At 38.0% G+C, this 23,704-nt stretch overlaps 1 protein-coding gene across 2 annotated transcripts; it reads right to left on the reverse strand.

Moving 5' to 3' along the window:
* Positions 1 to 890: 890 nt before the first annotated feature.
* loxl1 (lysyl oxidase-like 1) lies at positions 891 to 19,858 on the reverse strand. Of its 2 annotated transcripts, none has more exons than XM_058752354.1 (7): positions 18,502 to 19,858; positions 14,834 to 14,942; positions 14,403 to 14,540; positions 5,851 to 6,007; positions 5,660 to 5,755; positions 4,182 to 4,297; positions 891 to 3,858 (listed from the first exon to the last, which is right to left on the reverse strand). In XM_058752354.1, the coding sequence occupies exons 1-7, from the start codon at positions 19,496 to 19,498 to the stop codon at positions 3,852 to 3,854; spliced, it is 1,620 nt and encodes a 539-aa protein (XP_058608337.1). In that variant the 5' UTR covers positions 19,499 to 19,858; the 3' UTR covers positions 891 to 3,851. The 2 variants fall into 2 exon arrangements, with proteins under 2 accessions (XP_058608337.1, XP_058608338.1); XM_058752355.1 differs by lacking the exon at positions 18,502 to 19,858 and adding an exon at positions 15,041 to 15,423.
* Between the last annotated feature and the right edge of the window lie 3,846 nt (positions 19,859 to 23,704).

A 23,704-nucleotide genomic window follows, 5' to 3' on the forward strand; every position in this document is an offset into this window, starting at 1 on the left:
TTTGCACTCACTAAAATGGTTTTTCACACCAGCGGTCTCTCAAAATGTAATCATTATTTAAAACATTGTTTATGCTAAAGAAGCCATTCCTTGACTGATTTGAAAAACAAACAAAAACTAAAATGCATGCACGTGTTTATTTATACATGCATGGATTCATTCATATTTACAGTATATACGCAATCTAGGGAATCAGCTGGTGACAAAAATAAAAATAAGAATAATAATAAAAATCTTTTGTTGCTTAGCCAGCATCTCATAGTATTCTCCAGCTTTCCAAAAGCTTAACAAAGTCTCATTGTGTTCTGGCTTGTCCCTCTTGTAAACTTTGGCATCACTGTCTTTTTCAGGAATGACATGTTTATTAGTTTTCATATTATATATCAAAGCAGGCTAATACAAAACAAAAATGTTTTTTCAATTTATAATGGAAAAATCATGTGCCAAACCCAAGCTACTCTTTGTAGTCATCTGTTCAAGCTTGCACATGTGTGTTTTGGAGGAGGAGAGGCATTTCAAGTGTTCTTATTCTTAATCGTTTCTTTCCCATTTACCTGCACTTTAAGTATTTAACTGTGATGATTTTAAGTGTAGATTGTTGTTTAAAACAAACGCTGAGATGCAGTGGATGTGATGTCAATTTTTGCTCTGCCTCTGGGGTTACAGAGTTCTTATTACTGGCCTAATTCTTAATCAAAATGTCGTTTCGGTACGCCAAAACCGCTGGCATTTGGTACAGTACATGTTCTGTGCAAACGCAGACGGCAGATGGGAAACTTTCCCTACAACTCTGCTACTTTAGCAGTTTGATGAGTGTGCGGCAGAATTGTATTTTCCAACCACTTCAATTGAAAAGTCAAAAAATGAAACTGCACTTGCACTAAAAAAGCTGGTATACACTTCAGTCTTTATTTAAAGATCCAGTATGAAAAAATAAAACAGACAACCACAACAATGATAACAACAACTCAAAGAGACTGATATGCTCCTGTCATGGACCACAAAACCAGATAGCAACCAAACACAAATTTACTGTCTACACTATAAACAATGTTATAATAATCATTTATGCAGAGTATAAAGAGATACGATAAGACAAAGTCTGTTCTGCATTTGATCTGGATCTTGATAATGGAAAACACTGTAACATGTTTTCATAATAAAAGAACTGCTCACCACAGAAAGGAATTCATTTAGCTTTGGTTGAAGCGTGTGATGCATCATAACACACTCTCCATTCACACATATCCGACGACCCTCACAGAAAGCTTGCTTTGTATGCATTTAACAGAATTTATTAGATTACAGCTTATGAGTTTGATGTTTGTCATTTAGGGCTCTTCAAGCGTAGCGTCATTAGGAGCTCTTTTTCACTGCATATGTTTAACTTTCTCTTTCCGAGGTAGGTACGGATAGAATTAAGATTGTCAGTAACATCAAGTTATGCAATGTTAGCTTTGCAACAGTAGTATCAACTAAGTCTGTGTTCGATTTAACGATCAAGGCATAAATCTCAATTTCAGATACAAAGAAATATGAATTCCTGGAGTGTAACACAGCAAGTACAGCATTTCCCTCCACACAGTACATCAGAACAGTGGGTATGAATATAATATGATAAAATAAATTCATTTCTTACCTAGATAATGGCATGCATCGGTGAGTTAATTGTATCATATATGGCGACCTGTGGCAGCTGACCGGTGTTGGCAGTTAAAGAAACAATAGATACGTTCCAACATGGACGTCAGAACAAGTAAATCTCACAAAGGAAGGTTTACAAGCTTAACACTCGAGGAATATTCCTGGCTTGAATATACAAGTTCAATACGACAGCACTTGTGACATAATGTTTATAAATCATGGCATTAGAATTCCCAGGGAATGCATCAACTGACAAAATGCATACATTGAATGCAATGCAATTCTTTTTTGGGATAAAACTGTCTGGTAAATGCATAAATGCAAATGTAGCTCCCGCAGATAGTAACAACAAGGTCATGGGTTCGATTCCCAGGGAATGCACTGACTGAAAAAAATGCATATCTTGAATGCAGTGTAATTCACTTTGCATGAAAGTATTTGCCAAATGCATAAATGTAAATGTAGATCATGCAGTTAGCAACAGCAAGGTCATAGGTTTGATTCCCAGGGAATGCATGGACTCATAAAATGCATACCTTGAATGCAATGTAAATCACTTTGAATAAAAGTGTCTGCCAATTTGCCAAATCCATAAATGTAAGTGTAGATCACGGCACTAGCAACAGCAAAGTCATGGGTTTGATTCCCAGGGAATGCATGATACTGACAAAATGCATACCTTGAATGCAAAGCAAGCCTTTTTTGGATAAAACTGTCTGGTAAATGCATAAATGTAAATGTAGATCATGGCACTAACAACAGCAAGGTCATGGGTTAAATTCCCAGGGAATGTGTTGATAAATACATACCTTAAATGCAATGCAAGTCACTTTGGATAAAAGCATTTGCCACATTCATAAATGTTAATGTAGATCAACAGCAATGTCATGCGTTCGATTCCCAGGGGAAGCATGAACTGATAAAGTGCATGCCTTGAATGCAATGCAAGTCTCTTTTGGATAAAACTGTCTGGTAAATGCAAAATGAATGTTGATTGACACACAGAAAAAAAAAAAAAGATATATATATACACGTTTTCTTTAAAAAGCATTACAGTTTTAAAGCACTTACAATGGAAGTGAATGGGGAAAATCCATTAACTAAATAAAACCAGATACTCATACTTGTTTCAATAGTACAGCCACAAGATGTAAACAATATGCAGGATTTTATTGCAGAAAATCACTATTTTTTTTCTGCGTAAAGTTACATCCAATTTTACAATTTCATTGCTATGACAATTTACAATTTACATTTTACAATTTACATGCCATTTACTTTCATTGCAAGGGGTTCAGTGTAATTACTTGCAAATTATTTGTGGTGGTAATCAACATTATGCCACAAATTCTGTCGGTTAATTCTTGTATTGAACCTGAAATGTTTACTTAATCACTGAAATAGAGCTTCAGCTGCTTGTAGAGGGAACATCTCAAGTATGGCTTGAATGCATTATCAATGGACTGACATACAAGGCAACATTACAATCCAATTTAATGTAAATCACAGCAGGTTAAGTAAAAGACTATAATAAACCTCCAAGGTAAAAACACCTTAATAAACTGCCTCCAGCTTTTGGATTCAAGGCATTTATTCAAAGTGCTTTAATCCCAAAGCTATTTTTTTCCAGGCCCCTCATTCAAACTAAAACCACTTTTTACTTAATTGGTTAGCTGGAGGGTGACTGACAACGCTGGCTGTTCTCTCTTACGACTCTTTCTTCAATATTGCACCTTTGCTAAAGTGGCACAGACAAAGAGAGAGGCTTGGAAAAAAGGAGGATTGTTTCCAGTTGCTGATTTTTTTCTTATCTGAATGACAGAATTACAGTTCAGCAGTGCCATACCTGATCTCACTTTGCATTCCAGTGATGTAAGCCACTTAAAAATGGTGAAAGAATTAGACTTAATTGGGGGCAGCGAGTGTGTGTTTTTATGAAAAACCAGGGTTAATGGGGTGGCTGGAAGGAAAATAGACGTTGTGAAGCTTCACTATTTTGCTGTGAAGTATGGGATTCTTCACTGTGTGTTTGGTTTTGCTTGAGGGTGACATTGTGTGTGCTCGTAGCTTGTTCCTCCCAGCTTCACAAGAACAGCACAGAAACGGGAACCGAGACAAATGCAATAAACAATCGCAACCGAACCAGGAATTCCATTCACATTGTAATGAAACAGCGCTTCCATGGAGATTCATCCAGATCTGACAGATCATGACCTATAGGAGCAGAAGAAAAAAGTCATTTGCTCTGTTGAGTTTCATAGATGTGGAAAATTAAAGGCTCTTTCTCGGTATTGATCGTTCCATGTAGAACATTTCCCATCCATTTCCATTGACCAAAAGGTTCTTTAGATTATTAAAGCACGAAGAAAAACATGGTCCTTTTATGAGCTGATCATTGAAACCCAAAATGGTTCTTCTATGGCACTGCAGTGAAAACTCCTTTTGGAAACTTTATTTTAAAGCGTGCAGATGAATATATGCCACACATTATGGAGCTACTGATCCATTAACACACTCAAAAAGCAATTTGTACTTACTGGGAGATTTTGCAGTTTGTTGTCTTGACAAAGCGCCCTGTGTAGTGGATATTGCACCTGACTACATTGTTGGTGTAATCCGACTCATGCACCAAGTACTTTGGGTTAACCTGGAGCTGGAATTTAAACAGAATTTAGACCTTCAGTGCAATGAAAAAGTAAGTGCACCCCATACAATATATATGTGATTACGTATTTTGGACATGCAGGGCCTAAAATTAACACTTGCCAAATGCAAACAAAATTCAGAGTTGGCGAGTACACAAAGCAGTGCTACTCACCAGCTGGCTGGTTACTTTTTTTTATTATTAATTTTAACGGCCTGCAAACATGATGTGGTTAATGTCGGTTATCAAACCGCAAAGACTATGTTGTAATTATATAAACTTTATTTGAAATACAACACGTGCCAAACATCCTCCCGTGTTGTAATGAAAATGGTTTAGAAATCTGTTGTCAACAAAAGAGAAGTATTTCAAAAGAAACATTTATTTTGGCTTTCCACCAAAATAAATTCTCTATGGTTTAACATTTAAAAGCAAAGAAAAAAATAACCATAACTATTAGTATTTTAATTGTACTGTTGTTATATATTATTATTATTATTATTAATAATAATAATAATAATTATTATTATTATTATTCAATAGTAATTTAGTAATATTTCTTTATTGGTTTGTTTTTTAAAATAAATATATACAATTAGATGCATTTCCAAAGTTGTTCTGTATTGATTTTCTCTATTATGTTTTATAATGAAATAATGCACATACAGTTTTATGGCCATTGGCAGATTTAGGCTAGTTAGGATAGTTTTAGGCTCTGGTGGACAGCATTAATGGGTGAAAGTGGATACATTTAACATAAAACAATGAAACGTTGACTTTGAAATCTTTTCCTCAACAAAAATATATGCAGAAACGCACCTGGCATCTGTGGAAAAAGTAAATAGCCCCTACATTTAGTAGCTCATTTCTGCCTATCAGTCTCTTTCCTTGACTAGGAGACATTTTTGGCAATTCTTCCAATTTCTGCAGAGAGTGCTTGCCGTTCAATCATCCATTGCTATGAAAGCATATTAAAACTTAGCCTCAGAGTAGAAGGTAATGGCGACCTCTTTTAACAGCGGTGTACTTCATCTGTTGTGTTATTGTTTTGCTGAAGGTCAGAAAGTGAGCGGCTGGGATCTGCCTGAAGAGGCATGTCTGTATCTGTCTTATTTATGAGCACAGGCTGTGCCGTACGCATACCAAACTCATTGCACCAGCATCATCGATAACAAACAGAAGAGTTGGACGACATGCGTGACATCAAACGTCTCCTTGTGCCAAACTTTTAGCGAGACGTATTGTATTCTGTTGATGTGTTAGATACGAGATATACTCTGAGAAGACTCTCTTTGAAGGTTATAAAAAAACGAATTCTGTGTGAAATAGAAGACAGAGTGTAAATGTTTTGGTCGTCTTTGAGAACGTTACCTTGAGTATATAGTTTCCTGGCTGAACATCAGTGATGTCAATCCATTGGCAATCAATATCTGCATTGTATGTGTCATAGCAACCTGGACTGAGACCCTGGAATATTCAAAAGAATGTATAATCAAAAAACAATGGCATAATGATAATTTTATTGTCAATAAAAATCAAGAGAATGTGTCTCAGAAGTATACCTGGGTATGTGAAGTACATGCGTATCGTTTGAGATGGCCGAAGTCGCAGGTCGTGTCCTCCAGACAGAAGCTGGCCTTGTGTCCCTCCGCCACCTTCCGGCCGCTGCTGACCTCTAACAGATCGTAGTGACTGAACTCATCCATACTGTGGTAATGTCTGATCGGAGAGAGAGAAGAGACAACACTGACATGAAAAAAGGACCATGACAATAACACCTAGTGTTATTTTATTATTAAAGCTGCAGTCCGTAGGTTTTGCCTCTTTGTCACCATCTCTGTTTGAAACCTGCAATTGCAGCTTCCTTGCGTGGGTTGTGCATCGGCACGGCTCTAGCGCGGATGAATCTAATGTTTGGAGGTGAATGTGTGAATTGTCTGAATCAGTAAGTGATATCATCTGAACGAGTAAGTAACAAGTCTGCCACTTTTGTTCTGACCAACTGAGGGGGAAAAAAACAATTACAATAAATCGCGTTACCAATGGTGATTAAATCTAATGATCGGTTACTTAGCTCATATCACATCGAACTGTGCAAATTATTATTACTGTTACACTTTGTTCTCAAATTGTTAATGTAAAGCATTGCTTTATGTGTATGTAGTGTGTATTAACGTTAGACTACATGTAGATTTCAATCTCTGTACAGTCTCATACCATTCGAATTTCATATAAAGAAATTATTTTAACCCAAAAAGCAAATTATTCATCCTTAGAACTGGTTCTCTTTAAAATACAAATCTTGTTTAATCCCACGTAGGCTATCTGTAATCAGATGCATATTTAAAACTGGAATATAATCTAATTTCAGTTGCATGTGTTTCATAAACACAAACCTTTTTGGATTATAATCTGCCATCAAAATTATACATTTAATTATTCCAGCTGTTGTGAGAAAAGGCTATAAACGATCCGCCACCTGCAGCATCCATTGCATTACAGTTTTTCTTACATTGAAGCACCTACTGTAAAATAATCTATGAATTTTAAAATCTCAATGTAAAAAACAAAAACTCAGCCATCAATCAATAAATAAATAATGATCAATAAACATTGAAATAATAATTTAGAGCAATGCTCTTTGTTTCTGTTCAAGTCTTTGAAAAGCATGAATATTCCTGCAGGAGCGTCAGGAGTCTGACTCTATATGTCACGCCACTGTTTCTTACTGTCTGTTTGGTCTTTTGGCAAAAGTGTTTTCTTGGAAAGCTGTGGTAATACCTGAAGGACTGCAGCGGGGAAAACAGGTACTTTCCTCTGACAGAGTTCAGAGTTTCCACAGGGATACTATATTTCCCATAATATGCCAAGCATATTAAATCGTATTTGATGAGGGGATGACAGACATTTCAGGGGCCGGTTGCCAAATCCCTGAGCAAACTACATTTGAATGACAAATCACACACACACACACACACACACACACACACACACACAGTCACCAATGTTAACCACAGAAAAATTGGGCCAGCTAATCACTTAAGGCAACTCTCTTCTACATGTGCAACTGACTTATACTGAATCCAAATAAATATGAGTCAAAATATAGAGTAGTATTTAAACCACAAACTGAGAAGAAACCACCTGCTGTCATCTCACTAAAAGTAAATAAATACAACCCATTCTCACTCCCGAGGCGTCAAAAACTGAAGCATGGTCAAACGCCTTTCGCGTCACTATGAAGACGCCAAAAGTGCCCCTAGGCGTCATTATATGACAAAATAGGAACTCCATTGCTTTCAATTGCTTGCTTTATGCGTCAGGTCAAGACGCTTATGGAAAATGACAACGTTATCCTCCGTTGTTTTCAGTTGTTTGTCTTAGTTTAATGGTTTGCATGCATTTGTAAAAAATATAAATAATTTTATATACATTTATACTTTTATTGGAGCACCTAACCCCACCCCTACCCTAAACCTACCCACTTCTGAACAACATAAAACACGTAACAGGCAAATATAAGTGCAGTCACAGGTATTTACTGCAAAAACTGACCATAAACAAGCAGTATAAAAGCATTACAAACAAGTCGTGTTGCATTCCAAGTCTTCTGAAGCCATACAAAGTCTTTATGCGAAGAAGAGAGCAAAACATAAGGTTTTAATCGCTGAAAATGACCCCGCTCTGTTAACGTGCTCGCATCTCATTCAAAAAGATACAACCGTGTACCGTCCCGTAGCGTGACGCAATTGGTCACGAGACACACAAGAGCCAATAGCATTTCACAACCAAGGCTGACGTAAGGCTTCTTCTGGCGGCATTTTTTGAATTCGCGCACAGAGTCAGACTGCAGCATACAGGATTAACGGCGGACGGAGACGGCGATCGCGTCTATTCCTCTCACAAATCAAATGTTTTGCCTCGGAAGACTTGGAATATTAATATTTTTTGAATAAATCTTGTGTTTTATTGACAAGTGGTAGGTTTAGAGGCAGGGGTTGGGTTATGTGCTCATAAATGTGTAAATAATGTAATATAAATAAAACTGTTGTGGCTGTTTACATTGAAAAATCACACCCCAACATATATGCAATAATGGCACTGTTATTACCCAATATATAATTTAATAATGACGATAAAATTCCCAGTATGGCGTCGGCATATTGACGCTAAGGGTTTCCTATTTAAAGCAATGGAGGACCCTGCAAGTCGAAAAATGACGCTAAGGGGTACCTTGAGCATCAAAAAGCGACGCCAAGTGGTCCTGACCAAGCTTCAATATGTGACGAGTTGGGTGTGAGAATGGGTTGATAAATATTACTGCTACCACAGTTAACTAACAACTTATTAACTACTTCAAAATTATCTGTTTTTACAGCAGTTTACAGAAGTTGTTAGTTTGCTATCTTGATAAACACACACACAAACAGGGACCATAAGTTATTGGACAATTGACTCAAAAGCAGGTAAAGGGTCTGGAGTTGATTCTAAGTGTGTCATTTGCATTTGGAAGCTGTTGCTGTGAACCACATCATGTGGTCAAAGGAGCTCTCCATACAAGAGAAACAGAGGATTGTTAGGCTTCAGAAACAACACAGATCCATCAGAGAGAGAGAGCAGGAACATTAGGAGCCAAATCAACAGTTTGCTACATTCTGAGAAAACAAGAGCGCACTGATGAGCTCAGAAACATAAAAAGACCTGGACGTCCACAGAGGACAACAGTGGTGATGATCAGAGAATCCTCTCCATGGTGAAGAAAAACCCTTCACAACATCCAGCCAAGAGAAGAACACTCTCCAGGAGACAGACGTGTCTACAATCAAGAGAAGACTTCACCAGAGCAAATACAGAGGCTTCACCACAAGCTGCAAACAAGGCCAGAGCACTTCTGAAAAAGCATTCTTTGGACGATTGGAATTAAGATCAACCTGCACCAGAATGACGGGAAGAAAAAAGTCTGGAGAAGGCTTGGAGCAGCTGATGATCAAAGCGCACAGCATCATCTGTGAAACACGGAGCAGTGTGGTCATGGGCTGCATGGCTTCAGTGGCTCTGGGTTACTGCTGTTCAGTGATGATGAGACAGAAAACAGAAGCAGCCAGATCCATTCTGAAGTGTATAGAAATGTACTGCACAGATTCAGTCAAATGCAGTATAGCTGATTGGGCAGCGCTTCATAGTACAAATGGACGATGACCCAAAACATACTGCAAAAGCAACCCAGGAGTTTTTGAAGGTAAAAAAGTGGAATATTCTGCAACGGCCGAGTCAATCTCCTGATCTCGACCCGACTGAGCAGCATTTCACTCGTTACAGACAGAAAGAGCCACAAACAAACAACAACTGAAGTCCGCTGCAGTAAAGGCCTGGCAAAGCATCAGAAAGGAGAAACCCAGTCTCTGCTGATACAGTTGTCAAATTACATTTGAGCCCCTGAAAATGGAAAAAGATACATAGATAGATAGATAGATGATAGATAGAAGCCTCTAGGAACCAAGGCTCTCTACGTCTATCAGAAATCCTGAGCTCTTACATCAGAGATGAACGGGCCAAAGTCGGTCGCACCCTGCGACTCTGACTGACGTTGACGGCGTGTTTAGTGTATGTCTGCACTTCACCTTGCTGTTGTCTTTGTGCATGCAGAAAGAAATCAAAGCACTGGAAAGCAGTTTCACCGGCTATGGCAGTTTTCATTTCAGCTATTTGTAATGAGACGTCAAGGACACTTTCAATCTCTACAAAAATATCAAACATGTCGAAGCGGAGAAGTGCGAGCAATTATAGATTAGCTTCTGCTCACTGACAAACATCTCCCTGCAGTTCTTCTTCTTCAAAGGGAGTCAGGTGCTTGTTCGCATGCACCGTCGTCATCACACCGCTCAGCTGTCTAATTGCATTAGAAATGAGTTAAAGTGCTAAATACTTCATGTACTGACATTTTCAGGTTACATTAATAATCTGTTTATGAGCAAATGCTCACCAGCCATAGAAACTGACATTCGTCTGCACCTCGACTGAACTACAGTCAGCGCTTGCATTCATTTTGAGATAAAAGGTGAAGCGGGGATGAATGTTGGTGCTAATGGGAGTCAGGTTTAGTAAAACAAAATACAACTAAATGCATCTCAGCTGAACACACTCAAACCTACAGACTAACTAAACTTTCCAACCTGGTCTCATGGCATTTACGTACCTCTGCACACTTTTTGTGCGACACCGTTTTATGTACCTTGCTGCACGTTTCGCCGCAGTTTCAAATAGAAATGTCCACTGAGTGGCGCTAAAACACAGGTTCAATATGTGAACCCTGCCACGTTTTTATTACGTAGATATTGGTACTTATTGCTGTTTTTTTATTACGTTGCTTCAGGTATTGCGGCAGTTCAGAATTCAAATATCCGGGGACTGTCACTAAAAGTTAATGCTCTATCGTGTTGGAAATATGCCCTACACCAAATCCAGCCCTAAACCTACCCGATAGTGTTAACAAATGCAAAACTGATATAAAAACGTATTAGCTGATGCAACTGTGCCATTTGAACTTCCTTTTACGCAGATTTTAACTGCTTTGTCGAACCGTAGTTACCCGGGATTCGAAGCAGTGCTTCTCGTCTCCTAAGTCCGTCTCCTTACTCCGTGAACCACCGAACAAACTTGTCATCTATGAAAACCCATAGATATGAAGCTGGATGTGTGCCGTGCTAACGTTCAAAAGCATCAGTTTTCAAATCTCCCAGCATATTAATATTGTTTTGAAGTCATAGCATGATATTCTTCTAGTTGTAATTGTGCGAAAATTACGCTTTATTAATCGAAACTCTGTAAATTTGTGTGAAAGTGTTCATTTATTTTGGAAACTGCAGTGATATATACTTATTGGTACGTATTTCATGGCACGCTAAAAAGTGCACCCAGGTACGTAAATGCCATGAGACCAGGTAGAAACTTTCATCTACATTATTGATTGATTTATTTATTTATTGCAGAGTTAAACTGTACTATTATGCACTTCCAATTTAATTTTAACTGTCTACCAGTTAAAAATTACAATTAAATAAATTCCATGATATATCAATTAAAATAATTTTAAAATTCATTAAATTTCATCTCAGTTGATGACATGCATTAATATATATAATATGTAGACAATTTGAATATAAATTTTTAATATAAAGCATTTAATGGACCAAAAGTAAAGACATTTATAACGTAACAAAATACTGTATTTCTGTTTCAAATAATTGTTGTTCTTCTGAACTTTCTATTCATCTGTGAATCATGAAAAATAAAATGTATCATAGTTTCCACAAAAATATTGTGCAGCACAATTGTTTTCAACATTGATAATAATCAGAAATGTTTCTCGAGCAGCAAATCAGCATATTAGAATGATTTCTGAAGATCATGTGACACTGAAGACTGGAGTAATGATGCTGAAAATACAGCTGCGCATCACAGAAATAAATTACAGTTTAACAGATGTTTAGATAGAAGACAGTTATTTTACATTGCAATCATATTTCACTGTTTTTACAGTAATTCAGATTTTTTTTTAAAATTCAGCCTTGGTGAGCAGATTTCTTTCAAAAATAAATAAATAAATAAATAAATAAAAATTATATATATATATATATATATATATATATATATATATATACACATACATATATATATATATATATATATCTCTCTCTATGTATAGTCAGTAAGATTTATCAATATAATTTTTATTAATTAGACTAAATTAACATGTTTAATTGACAGCCCTAATATTTCATTAATCATTCATTTTAATTTATTTTCCGAGGTGGATCATGTCAAGTCTGGGGACCCGAGCTTTGACTAGAATGCTCCCATTATTAGGAACATTAACATTGGCAGCAATTTGCAGCTACAGTGAGATCCTAAATCACTCATTTTCAATGACAGATGACAATTTGAGCCATCATCGATGATGTTCAACACGACGCAAAAGAACAATTCTCACAAATTCTCTGTCTCAATCACGACGCAGACGTGATGTAATGAGCAGCTACAGGCGAATAAACACAGACCTGACAAGTACTGACAGACATTAATTTTCACTTGTCACGAGGCCCAGCTGATTGTACATGGAAATGTTATGGAAATCCCCTCAGAGGATAACAGCCCTTCGCCAAGTGAAACCAAATGCAGAAATCGAAGGTAAGGAATACAAACCAGCTGAATACTTGCACAATCGGGCACTATTATAATCCATTATACTGGGACTTTTAATTAAGGCAGGAACTGCATGATGAGGGGGACAGAAATGACAAATGTAATACCCCTTTTTTTAATTTAACAGGTTTTATTATTATTATTATTATTATTTTCTTCTTATGTCTTACTTTTGATTGACTAAGAAATCAAATATACTGCTGGACAATAACAAAAACTATAAATGACAAATATCTAATAATTTGTATTCTACAATTTTTTCCCCCCTATATTTTCCTAATGACAATTTTATGATTGGTTTAAATACTACAAACACTCCCCGCCCTCATTTTATCACATAATAAGGCAGAAAATATGTATATTTTATAGTTTCAAATTCTATGTGAATTAGCACAACATTATTCATATATTTTATTTATTTATTTATTACCTGGAGATGACACATATAAACCATATATTGTCACAATCGTGTGTTTATTGTCTACATGTTTCATCAGTCAAATCGTCTCTGCTTTTTATAAAGCTTAGCTACAGCGATCACTGAGTGCCTTTGTCCTTATTAGGGATTTCCTTGTGCTTGCCTATTTAGAGTTTTTAGAAAAATATTCATTTTATATACCTGTCAAGGAGTATATGATGGTAATTAATGCAATTCCCTCAGAGCTTAGGCAACTATTAGGAAATTATATAGACCAAAAACCAAATTTACATTTTAGTCTTAAATTGGAAGGTATAAATATAAAAGAAACAAAATGTAATAATAATTATCTTAGAATGATTTGCCAAATTTCCAGTGTTCCTTTAGTCATTGGTTTTTGGAGATCACAATTTCAAGATGTCAACTCGAAAGAGACCTTTAAGATCTCCAGAAGTTTTTGTGTCACAAATAAAATTAGAGAGGTATCATACAAGATTGCTATTCGTATTTATCCTGTAAAACAGGTAATTGCAAAATTGTGTAAAGACATTGACTTGAAGTGTGTTTTCTGTAAAGAGGAAAATGAGAGTATTATCCATTTATTTTATGATTGTATTTGTACAAAATTATTTTGGTGTGATTTTTATTTATTTATTTTTGGTTAAACAAAGTATGACTATTGAATTGCAACTCAAAGAAAATGATGTTTTATTTTATATGAGTAAAAAATGTATTATTAAAAAAAAAAAAAATCACAAATGTAAGTGGGCAGTGAAAAAAAATACTAATTTTACTAATTTTAAAATAGAAATAGGTCACTACCGTATACGTTAAAATAAACAATAAATAACAAAGCAAAAAAAAAAAAAAAACTGTACATTATTTTAAAGCCTTAAATCTACTCTTTGAATAATTTGTAATTATTTGCACTTGTTTACGGACATGTGATTTTCTTATTGCTTTCCCTATTTTTTACATTTTTTTTTAATGTTTTCGTTTATTATTGTATTTGTTTCAATGTAATTTATGTTATTGCCCTTCTTCTTTGTTCTGAACACTGCAAAATAAATAAATAAATAAAATAAAAAACATTCAAGAATGAAAAAAAAAAAGAAAAGAAAAACATATTAGGGATTTCCTGGCACTTCATAAATTATTATTTCTATACGAGTCTGTTTTGGACTTTCTGCATGAGAGCGCCCTCTGGCTTCGAGTATGAATGAAACATGCACTGCATGAGAGTGTTTAGTGCTCTATAATGTTCACATCACCTCATTTTGGTGAATAAAACGTCAGGTCATGCATAGACTATCCTGTCTCTTTGACTTCAAATGTAGATTTATTTACACTGGCCCTAGAAAACCTGTACGTGAACACACTTGCCTAGAAAAAGTGCAAGGGACTGATTTACATTTTATTAAAAGTCCAGCACGTCCCCTGTGTATTCTATGCCCATGAGGTCTCCACATATACAGATGTAAAAGAGAGACTCACTGGTGACAGCTGTGCCACTCCCAGGTGTGACGAGGTCGGTTGGGCATGAAATCAGCCGTCCCTTGGTTCTTCACTCTCTGAGGGAAGCGCAGAAGAACCCTGACACTGTAGTCTGTGGTGTCATCACTATAGGCGGAGCTGAGGAGAAAAAAGAAAAAGAAAAAACTTAATGAAGGACTGCAGCACTGAGTAATGAAACATGTTGTATATATGAGATGAGCTCATAACAGCAGGCTGGGATTTATATGATGTGACACCACCCATACTTCTGCATCAGACATCATCTAACACTCTCCTCGTTAGTTGTTTGAAGTACTATTGTATGGTGTGGCGTAAACAGTTGTAAAGGAGTATGGGAGGGTTATTGTGTAAATACTGCCTGGCCGGCTTTGTTTTGCCTTTTCATAAATAGAAGAATTAAGGATTCTCACCTGGCCAAACACTTCTCCTCTGCAGCACAGCGTAAGGAGTACATATGGGCTCTTTGAATGTATGTGGAGGCTTGGACATAATTCGGGTCAGGAACCAGGTCGGGCAAACCTAAAAACAGGAGACATCATCGGGTTACAGTGTAGAACCAGTTGCTGAAGCTTATTTCCTGAAATTACACTGAAGGAAAAAAAAAAAAAATTCTTAACTGGTCTTAGTAGGTCATAGCTCGTCTAGGCTGGTCTTCAACCCTGGTCAATCTGATTTTCAGCTGTACTGTAGAATAAAATGCACCCAAAACCCCCTAAACCCACATGATAAGTGTCTAAACTTTAAACCCACCACCTGGTCACCTAAAAAGAATGTAAAACCTGAAAAACACCCCAAACCACTCTAAAAACCACCAAGCTGACTAGTCTGTCCCCCCCAAAAGTGTCTAAAACTCTAAAACCACCAAACTGACTGGTCTGACCACCTAAAACATGTCCAAAACCACTTGAAAACCACCAAACCAACTGGTCCGATGAACTGAAATGAGTCCACAACTCTAAAAACACCAAACTGACAAGTCTGACAACCTAAAGTTTGTCCAAATGCCTGGCCACCTGAAAAGTATCCAGAACCACTTTAAAACCACCAAACTCACGAGTGACAGTCTGACCATGATGAACATGTCCAAAACTACTCTAAAACCACCAAACTGACCAGTCTGATCATGTCGAATATGTCCAAAATTACTCTAAAACCAACAAACAGACAAGTCTGACCAGCAAATGTCCAAATCCCTTTAAAACAAGCAAACAGACCAAGAAAAGTGCACCAAAGCAGAAAACTGACCATCTTTGGAGATCAACTTTGACCATAAAAACCCGGCCTGTTTTTCTTTAGGATAACAATGTCAGGTCTCATAACACACTGTCCTGGGGACAAATGTGCTTCTTTAATGTTCTGAGCTGTTCTGATGTTACATACTATTAAATGTAAAAAAAAAAGAAAAGGTAAAATATTTCAAAAATGGCTGTATCCAAATAAGCATGCCTTTGACAAAATACACAAGAGATGAAGAGGGTTTTGAGGAGGTAATGCTGAATCCTCACAGTATAATGCATCAAACATTGTTTCTCATCTGGTTTCAAGGTCACGCAAAAATAAGAAAAAAAGAACAAAGTGTTGCACGTAGAGAGAGTACAAAAGATGAGGGAGAGGTGACAGTGAAACGAAAATGAGATCACTTCCCTGCTGGATCAAAATCGGGCCTGTGACCAAGTTTGTTAAAAAAAAAACAGAAAAATCAAGAAAAAAGAAAAACAGAGCTAGCGGTAACAGCTAATGTTCATAAAACTCTGTACAGGGCCAGTACAGAAACTACTTATCACATTTATTTACACTTAAAATACAAGCTCACATTATGCCTAAATAATCTTATGAATATAATAACAGTGCAGTCTAAGTCCGTAGGTGGACATTAACATTTTTTCAAAGGGAAGGCGACAGCATATTTGCTTTCCTGCTTTGCATGTCATTGATTTCAGAGAAAAGAACCCTGTTGAGAAGATCAGAACCGATGGACTCCAGCGTATGATACCGGAGTCCCACTAGGCCTCTTAATTATCTTAACCAGCAAGACTTTGATGGTCATCCAGCAGCATTTTTTGCCGACAGCCAGACCAGCAATAACAAACATAAACCAGCTTGGAGTAGCATGAAAATTCAGCTGTTTCCAGCAGGGAGGTTCTTTCAAAGCAACAATGTGGAGAGCAGATCTAATCTCACTTCTGCTGGAGGCATGTTTAGAGTTGGGAGCAACTTTCACTCTATAAAATACAATGCCCTTGGTAAGTCTCCTTATTTTAGACTTGTTAGTGCCGCCCCACTACTCCAGTGAATGCTTTGCCATCTCCACCTCTGTGTACACAACTGATTTGCCAGCTCGGTCTGAAACAGACTTCAGGAAATGCCTCAGGAAACTTCCTTGGTCAGCTTTTGTAAACAGTGTAAAGAGAGTGTGAAAGACTGTGGTTATCCAACAAAAGTTTCTTCACACAGTCTGCACTTTTCTCCACAAAATTTTGTTCTCTGGATGCCTGCACTACACCAATATTCATTATAAACAGCTGTAGATTAAGATAAAATTTAGGTTGTGCTGAAGTTGACTTAAATTCCTCATAAAGTCCACAGAAATTTAGAAAAACATGATGACAGCATACTGTTTTTTAGGAAGATGTAAGTAAAATAAATGAATGTCCACTGGTCAGATACAGGCCAGATCTCAACATCCATCTTAATGCTATGAGTCAAGTCAAGTAAATGTGTCCCATCTAATGTTATTTCAATTTCTAAGACTCAGATTCATAGATAATATATGTTCCCGCAGGCAGGAGCTCTGATTTCAACTAATTTGTTTGTGATTGCATCATTGGGTAATGAGTAATGTAAATTTTTTCCACATGTGTACCTTCCAGTGGATTGAGTTTACACCCATTTCCCTAATGACCAGATTTTGTAAACTAGGGTGATTAGTCGTGCGTGAAGTGACTCAAGCAAGAGACAAAGACCATTTCACATTACAAAATGAGCCTTGGCAGTGGCCAGAAACTCAGTCCCAAAGGCCTTACGCACACCCTCCTCCTCACACACTTTTACATATATGCACACACACACACACACACACACACTTTCATTTAGGGGCTAGAAAAATATTTTCTGTTTCTGCAATGGACCCCATGTGTCCTGGGTACTTTCCATCTCCCACTCCTTATGTAGTAACACCCCACAATCCCCCACACACACCGCTCATGTTCACCACCCACCCCGCAACAACCAAGCCACTTGAGCCCCTTACCCCGCCCTCTAAAGCAAATACTGCGAACATTCAGCCTTAGCCCTCGCAATGCAGTCATCACCAAAACCAGAACCAAATCTTCAAACAATGAGCACTCTTTGTGCGGAACGAGTATCCATAGGCACTAAGCGCACACACCAACTACCACATACTCTTACACCCACGCACACATCCCACAACACCTGGTTCCAATAACCCTGCCTCTGAGATGAAGATGGACTTGGAACTTCTTTGACTGTAAATTGAAACACAATGGCAATGGGGGGATGGTAATGAAAGATGCTCAGACATTAGGAGAGAATAATTTTCACTGACTGCTTATGAGGAAACAAACAGAAAAATTTGCTCAAATGCAATGCCCATTACCAGCTGCGTAAGCAAACAGCTTTACAATCAATTCTGTGCAGTTTGAGTCCCTTGAGTAATATGTTTGCTAAATCCAAAGGGCTGCCGGGAAACACAAAGAGATGTCAGAAGAACAAAATTTTTTAGATGTCTCTCTGTTTTTCTCACTTCCTTTTCTTGAGAGAGAGCGAGAAAATGAAACGAGCTCCACACATGCATCCATTTCCCCAAATCTCCAGCCGTGCAAGAGCTTAAGTACCTACTGTAGTTCCTCTGTGATTAACTTTACTTAGCATAGCAGCCTGCAGCCTTGCTCGACACATGAATCATGAGGAAACGCAGTAGCATTCATTGCAATATCTGCAAAACACACTTTCTGGACTGCTGGTCTATGACCCAATAAGCAAACTATTGAGTAACATTAGTGTGGGATGTACAAAGAGATTCTTTCACAAGTGTATACGACGTGGATATGCATCATACCTCTTTGCTGAGGACGATAAACACTCCCTGCATTTATGTTGGGGCTCTCTGCGTTGTTAGAGACGAGAGGGTTGCGTGGAGGTGGTTGTACAAACGGAGGCTGTGGTTGGGGCCTTCCATAGGGGGGGAACTGTTCATACTGGGGGCTTTGCACCGCAGGCTGGAACGATGAGCCCGTGTTGCTAGAAACAGGTACTGCAGCATCTCGAGAGTCCTCGTTGTACAGACTGTGCATGTACCTGTGGTCCAATCCATCAGAGACCGGTGGCTGCGCAGGCTGGGCAGGAACAGCTTGGTATGGTTGACCGTAAGAGGGATAGTATCGATACCTGTCATCAGTTGCAGTACCCCCTCCATTATAGCTACCTCCTCCAAAACTTCCAGTGGAGTACCCACCTCCTCCATAACCTCCTCCGGCATAGCCACCACCAGTGGAGTACCCCGTTCCACGGAAGGGAGGTTCGTGTGACCTGTCCGAAACCGAGTCATGAGGAGCAGAATAAGGAGGCTGTTGAGGGAACGGATACTGTGGATAAGAAGAAGAGGAGGAGGATGAAGAGGAGGATGAGCCAGAGGATGGTCTAAAGCGAGAGCCGGTAGATGACTGGAAGCGACTTGTTTCACCTGTTCCAGCTGAACCTTGACGCCAGTTGTCCGGTACCTGGCCAAACCCAAACGGATGTCTGGCTTGGCCTCTCACAGTCTCAGAGCTTCCTCTGGAGGGTGCTTGCCTCCGTACATTCCCACCCTGTGATCGGCGGTTGAGAGTGTCTGCTAAAAGCACTCGGGGGTTCCTCGCACGCTCCTGAGCCCGAGCCGGGACGTATTCAGCCCCACTGTTGAGAAGACTGAACACACGTCCATTGTTCTCCCACTGAATCATCTGTCTCCATGGGTTTGAGTCATCAGTCTGAGACTGATGCTGAGATTGGGACTGTCCCCCTACACTTCCAAGCAAAACCCAGACCCACCATGTCACGAAAACCACAGGCAGCATATTGATAAGATTTGCATGGAAAACAACTTCAGAAAAAAGTGGACAGTGAAACTTCAAATTGTATCCCTTGATCCAGCAGGTTAAAGGTGGTAAGGCATAGAGGACTTACAATGTCCATGTGCAAATCAGACTACATGCAGTGAAGAAACTTTGTCCTTGGTTCAGTATGTGGTGCAGGCATTGCTGTGAAGAAGGCAGATGATTTCTGAGGCCCCAGGGCAGGCTGCAGTATGAAAAACCTCCCTCTTCCTTACTGTCCAGATGTTGAGTTGTTGTCAGTGGACTGAGCATTGCTCTCAGGCTCTCTCTGGAGATGACTGCCTGTTGCTCTCCTCTGCACTTCACTATTTGCCTCTGACTGCTTACAATGGTCTGTGAAAAAAGAAAAAAAATTCTCATCTCCCCTCCTCTCTCTCTCTCTCTCGTTCCTGCTCCCTCACTCACTCAATCTAACATGTTCTTTTTTTTGAGATCCCACATGGCCCTAGTGCTAGAGCTGTTTCCTAAATTCCAGCAAAGCCAGGTCTTTGCACAGGCTTCCAGAGTCAACATCACCATCTGTGAAGGGACTTGCATATCTAGCGTGCCTGCGCTGACTTCCTTTGATCCTCTGAACAAGCAGGGATGTCTGGTGCGTGGCCTAGGTTCATCCACCCAGGTGCTAGGAGAGCTGTGGTTTTGTCTCATGTTTTTCCAAGCACAATTTTTTGCACTCATCATCGTCATCATCACAGCAGAAGAGAGGACATTAATATGGCAGGATGTTTAGAAATCCAAGTTATGTTCATGATAGGAGGCCAGAAATGTCAGCAGAATTTGGAACAAGCAGTTCCATTTAAAAGCACTTTCCAGTAAACAAAGATAGATGAAAGCAGGCAAATATGCATCACTTACACTACAAAACCTAATAAAATTCTACAAGCCTTATTTTTATATGCAGAGGGAGCCCAGACTCAGTAAACATTGGTATATGTAACAGATATTAGCATAATGCAAAGAAACTATAAAGATTGGAAACTAATCCCGAGTGCATGGTATCAAAATTTAGCCCCGTTTTTAAACATTTGTACCAGTAGGAGCTGAACTCACAAACCAAAATCACATTACTACTTCTGTAGCCAATTATAGCTACCACTGTTACAATATTGCAGATACATATCTGACAAAATGGTATTTTTGAAATATTTCATTGGACTCATATCTTGAGAGTGGACTGACAAAATACTATTTTTGAAATATTCCATTGGACTCATATCTTTAGAGTGGACTTAACTGAGGTAATAAATCATGTACAATTTAAAGGGGTCATATGACGTTGCTAAAAATAACATTATTTTGTGTATTTGGTGTAATGCAATGTGTTTATGTGGTTTAAGGTTAAAAAAACACATTATTTTCCACATACCGTACATTTTTGTCGCTCCTCTCTGCTCCGCCTTTCTGAAATGCTTCAATTATTATAAACCTCATCGTACTGAAAAGTGCGGTGTGCTCTGATTGGCCAGAGCACATAATCAGTGCGTTATGATTGGCTGAATACCTCAAGCATGTGACGGAAATGTTACGCCCCTTACCATATTTAGAAACACGAAGTGTCTCCATGACATGTCGGCGGCAGCAACAATACTACAGAGAGAATAAAAGTTTTGCCTTCTTTCTTTGCATATTTATTTGGGTGGTGTTATGCAAATCTTCCTACACCGTGATGTAGATATGTGGGGGCGTGTTTGAATGAGGCATTTTAGGAAGGCGTGGATGAGTCTTAACTTTTAGAAAGAATATCTGTTTGGGTTTGAGACTTTAATCTTTGCGACTTTACAAATCTTATGTATGCAGGAACAGCTTACAAGACAAAGGAAAACATGAACTTGCGTCATATGATGTTTTATTGTTAAAAACACAGTTTGTTAAGGCTGCTGATCTCAAGAAATAGTGCATCAGCTCCCAGCATTGATGTTCCTGCTTTCTTTGACTGAATGGGTTAACAACTAAGGGCTGAATATATTTTTGACTTCTGAAGACGGATGGGGGCTCATCTGGCTTCTGACTATTAATGGCCAGCAGCTGGTTGCAACAAGCTCCTTATGTTAAGAAAATCTTCAGTTTTAATAACCGTAACATTTCAACTAAGGGTTTTTAATAACTTAAGGGGATTGTTCTGACACTCACTGCTCAAAATATTTGGGTTGCCAAAAAATGCATGCCGCAGTTTTACGTGATGATAATGATAGAAAGTTTACTAAACTTTCCACCACCATGTCCTTTGGCAGCTCCAAAGCTCAGAAGACTTCATATGACTGCACATTTAGCTCCAGAAATCACTAGCTGTGATCGCACCTCCATCTTTGACATCTAAGTGTCTCGAGTTCGAAGCAAAGGTCTGAAAATACTCTGAGACTCTTAACATCCTGCCAACTGCCTCTAATCACCCCTCCCCACAGGCAAGAGCCTCAAGGTGATTAAGATGAAACCTATTCATTTTCTCAACCGTGCTTACTGTTGAACTACTGAATTCCCCTCCAATTATACATCAGCACATAGTGTTGATTTCTAAAGCACAATAATCTTTTATTACAATAGTCATTTACTTTATTTATACAGAGATCTATCCAATGAGACCGTTCAAGTTTTATAGACAAGAATGTGTACTCCTTATGTGAGATTTATTGCAGTGATATTCACCCAAATTCTGTCATCACTGAATCACCCTCATGTCGTTCCAAAGCTGCATGTCGACTTTCTTTCTTCTGTGGAACAAAAAGGAGAATTTGCATAATATACTGGTTCAATCTTTAACCTTAAAAGATTCATAAAAGTAGTCAATTTCACTTCTAATCTGGAATATGATGTGAAATATCTAGTCCACACGAGCCATGGCACTATTATTTCATGATGTCATACGATAACTTTGTGTGAGAAACTGACTGAATTTAAGTTATATTTGCTCATAATCTTCTCCCATGAGCTTGAGAACTGCTATGATTACAGAATCAGTGAGTTAATTCATAAACAGATTTGTAGCTTGAACCCCTCCCCCAAGAAAACAAAAAAAAAAAAAAAAAAAAAAAAAAAAAAAACAAGAAATGGATGTCTGTGAAGGAACACTATTGTGTAAACAATGCCCTCTATAAAAGATTGTAGCAGGTTTAGCATCACATATTTTATGCTGAAAATATCAGTGCTGGGTAGAAACTGATTACATGTAATCTGGATTCCAAAATCAGATTCTTGTGGCAGCCAACAACAACACTGCACATTTTTATATTTAGTTACATTGAAAAAGTTTCAGTTTAATTAATTCAGTCGATCTTTTTACCCTGTTTTAACACAGATTTCTGTGGAGACCGGAACAGGACAGCATCCAAATGGAAGTTAGAATACATCATGCCAGAGCTAATCGGTTACTCTGGAAAAAGTTGGATAAACAAGTTAGCTCATAAGTAATAAGAGTAATCCAAAAGTAGTCAGAAAGTAGTCATTACCTAAAATTAGTGATCTAAATTACACTACTGACTGCAATTTATATCATGTAATATGTAATCAGTAACACACTACAATTTATAAGTAATCTACTCAGCACTGCCGATAATCAGTAGGAGTGTCTATTTACACTAAGTGCAAATAGCCCGCCTTGTTGGCAGAGGCTATTTACACTAACTCCGCCCACCAATGTGTGATTGAGATACTGAAGATGACAAAAGACAGCTGTCAAAACAACAGCTCCAGTGACGTAGTGAATCGAAAGTCTTAAGTATTTTTAACTTGATCGACCCGTGTTCGAATCCGCCTTTTGCCAACCTCTTTCTTCTCCATTTTCAAATCTCATATCACATCGGAAAGCCATTAATTTTCAATAAAAATGAAGGAGATATTCCAAAAGTTGAAAAAGTATCGGTAGGTGTAGCTGAGGGCTTTAGTTTCCCAATTAAGGTGGCATCCATTTAATAATTTGAATTAAAATGATAATGTACACTCAATACGTTATTATTGCATACGGTTTAATAATGTACAATACTGAGGTGCAGATATTTACCACTATTTGCAAAATAAGTAGTATAAATAGCAGAAAATCCTACATTTTTTACATAGTGTAAATCGAATCTATTGCACTTAGTGCAAATAGCTGCTGCCACTTAATCCCAAGTAGGTCTGTAATATCTGGTTAAAAAAAAAAAAAAAAAATACTAGTATTCCCAGTTATCTGAG

Source organism: Onychostoma macrolepis, chromosome 18 (assembly GCF_012432095.1).
Source record: "Onychostoma macrolepis isolate SWU-2019 chromosome 18, ASM1243209v1, whole genome shotgun sequence".
NCBI classification, from domain to species: domain Eukaryota; kingdom Metazoa; phylum Chordata; class Actinopteri; order Cypriniformes; family Cyprinidae; genus Onychostoma; species Onychostoma macrolepis.

Excerpts from the sequence above, each read along its gene's own strand:
- loxl1 (XM_058752354.1), bottom strand. The coding sequence starts at position 19,498 with ATGCTGCCTGTGGTTTTCGTGACATGGTGGGTCTGGGTTTTGCTTGGA. Across the intron at positions 6,008-14,402 it reads GAGTGGCACAGCTGTCACCA|ACATTACCACAGTATGGATG; the intron begins GTGAGTCTCTCT and ends CTCTCCGATCAG. Across the intron at positions 5,756-5,850 it reads CATGTACTTCACATACCCAG|GGTCTCAGTCCAGGTTGCTA; the intron begins GTATACTTCTGA and ends TGAATATTCCAG.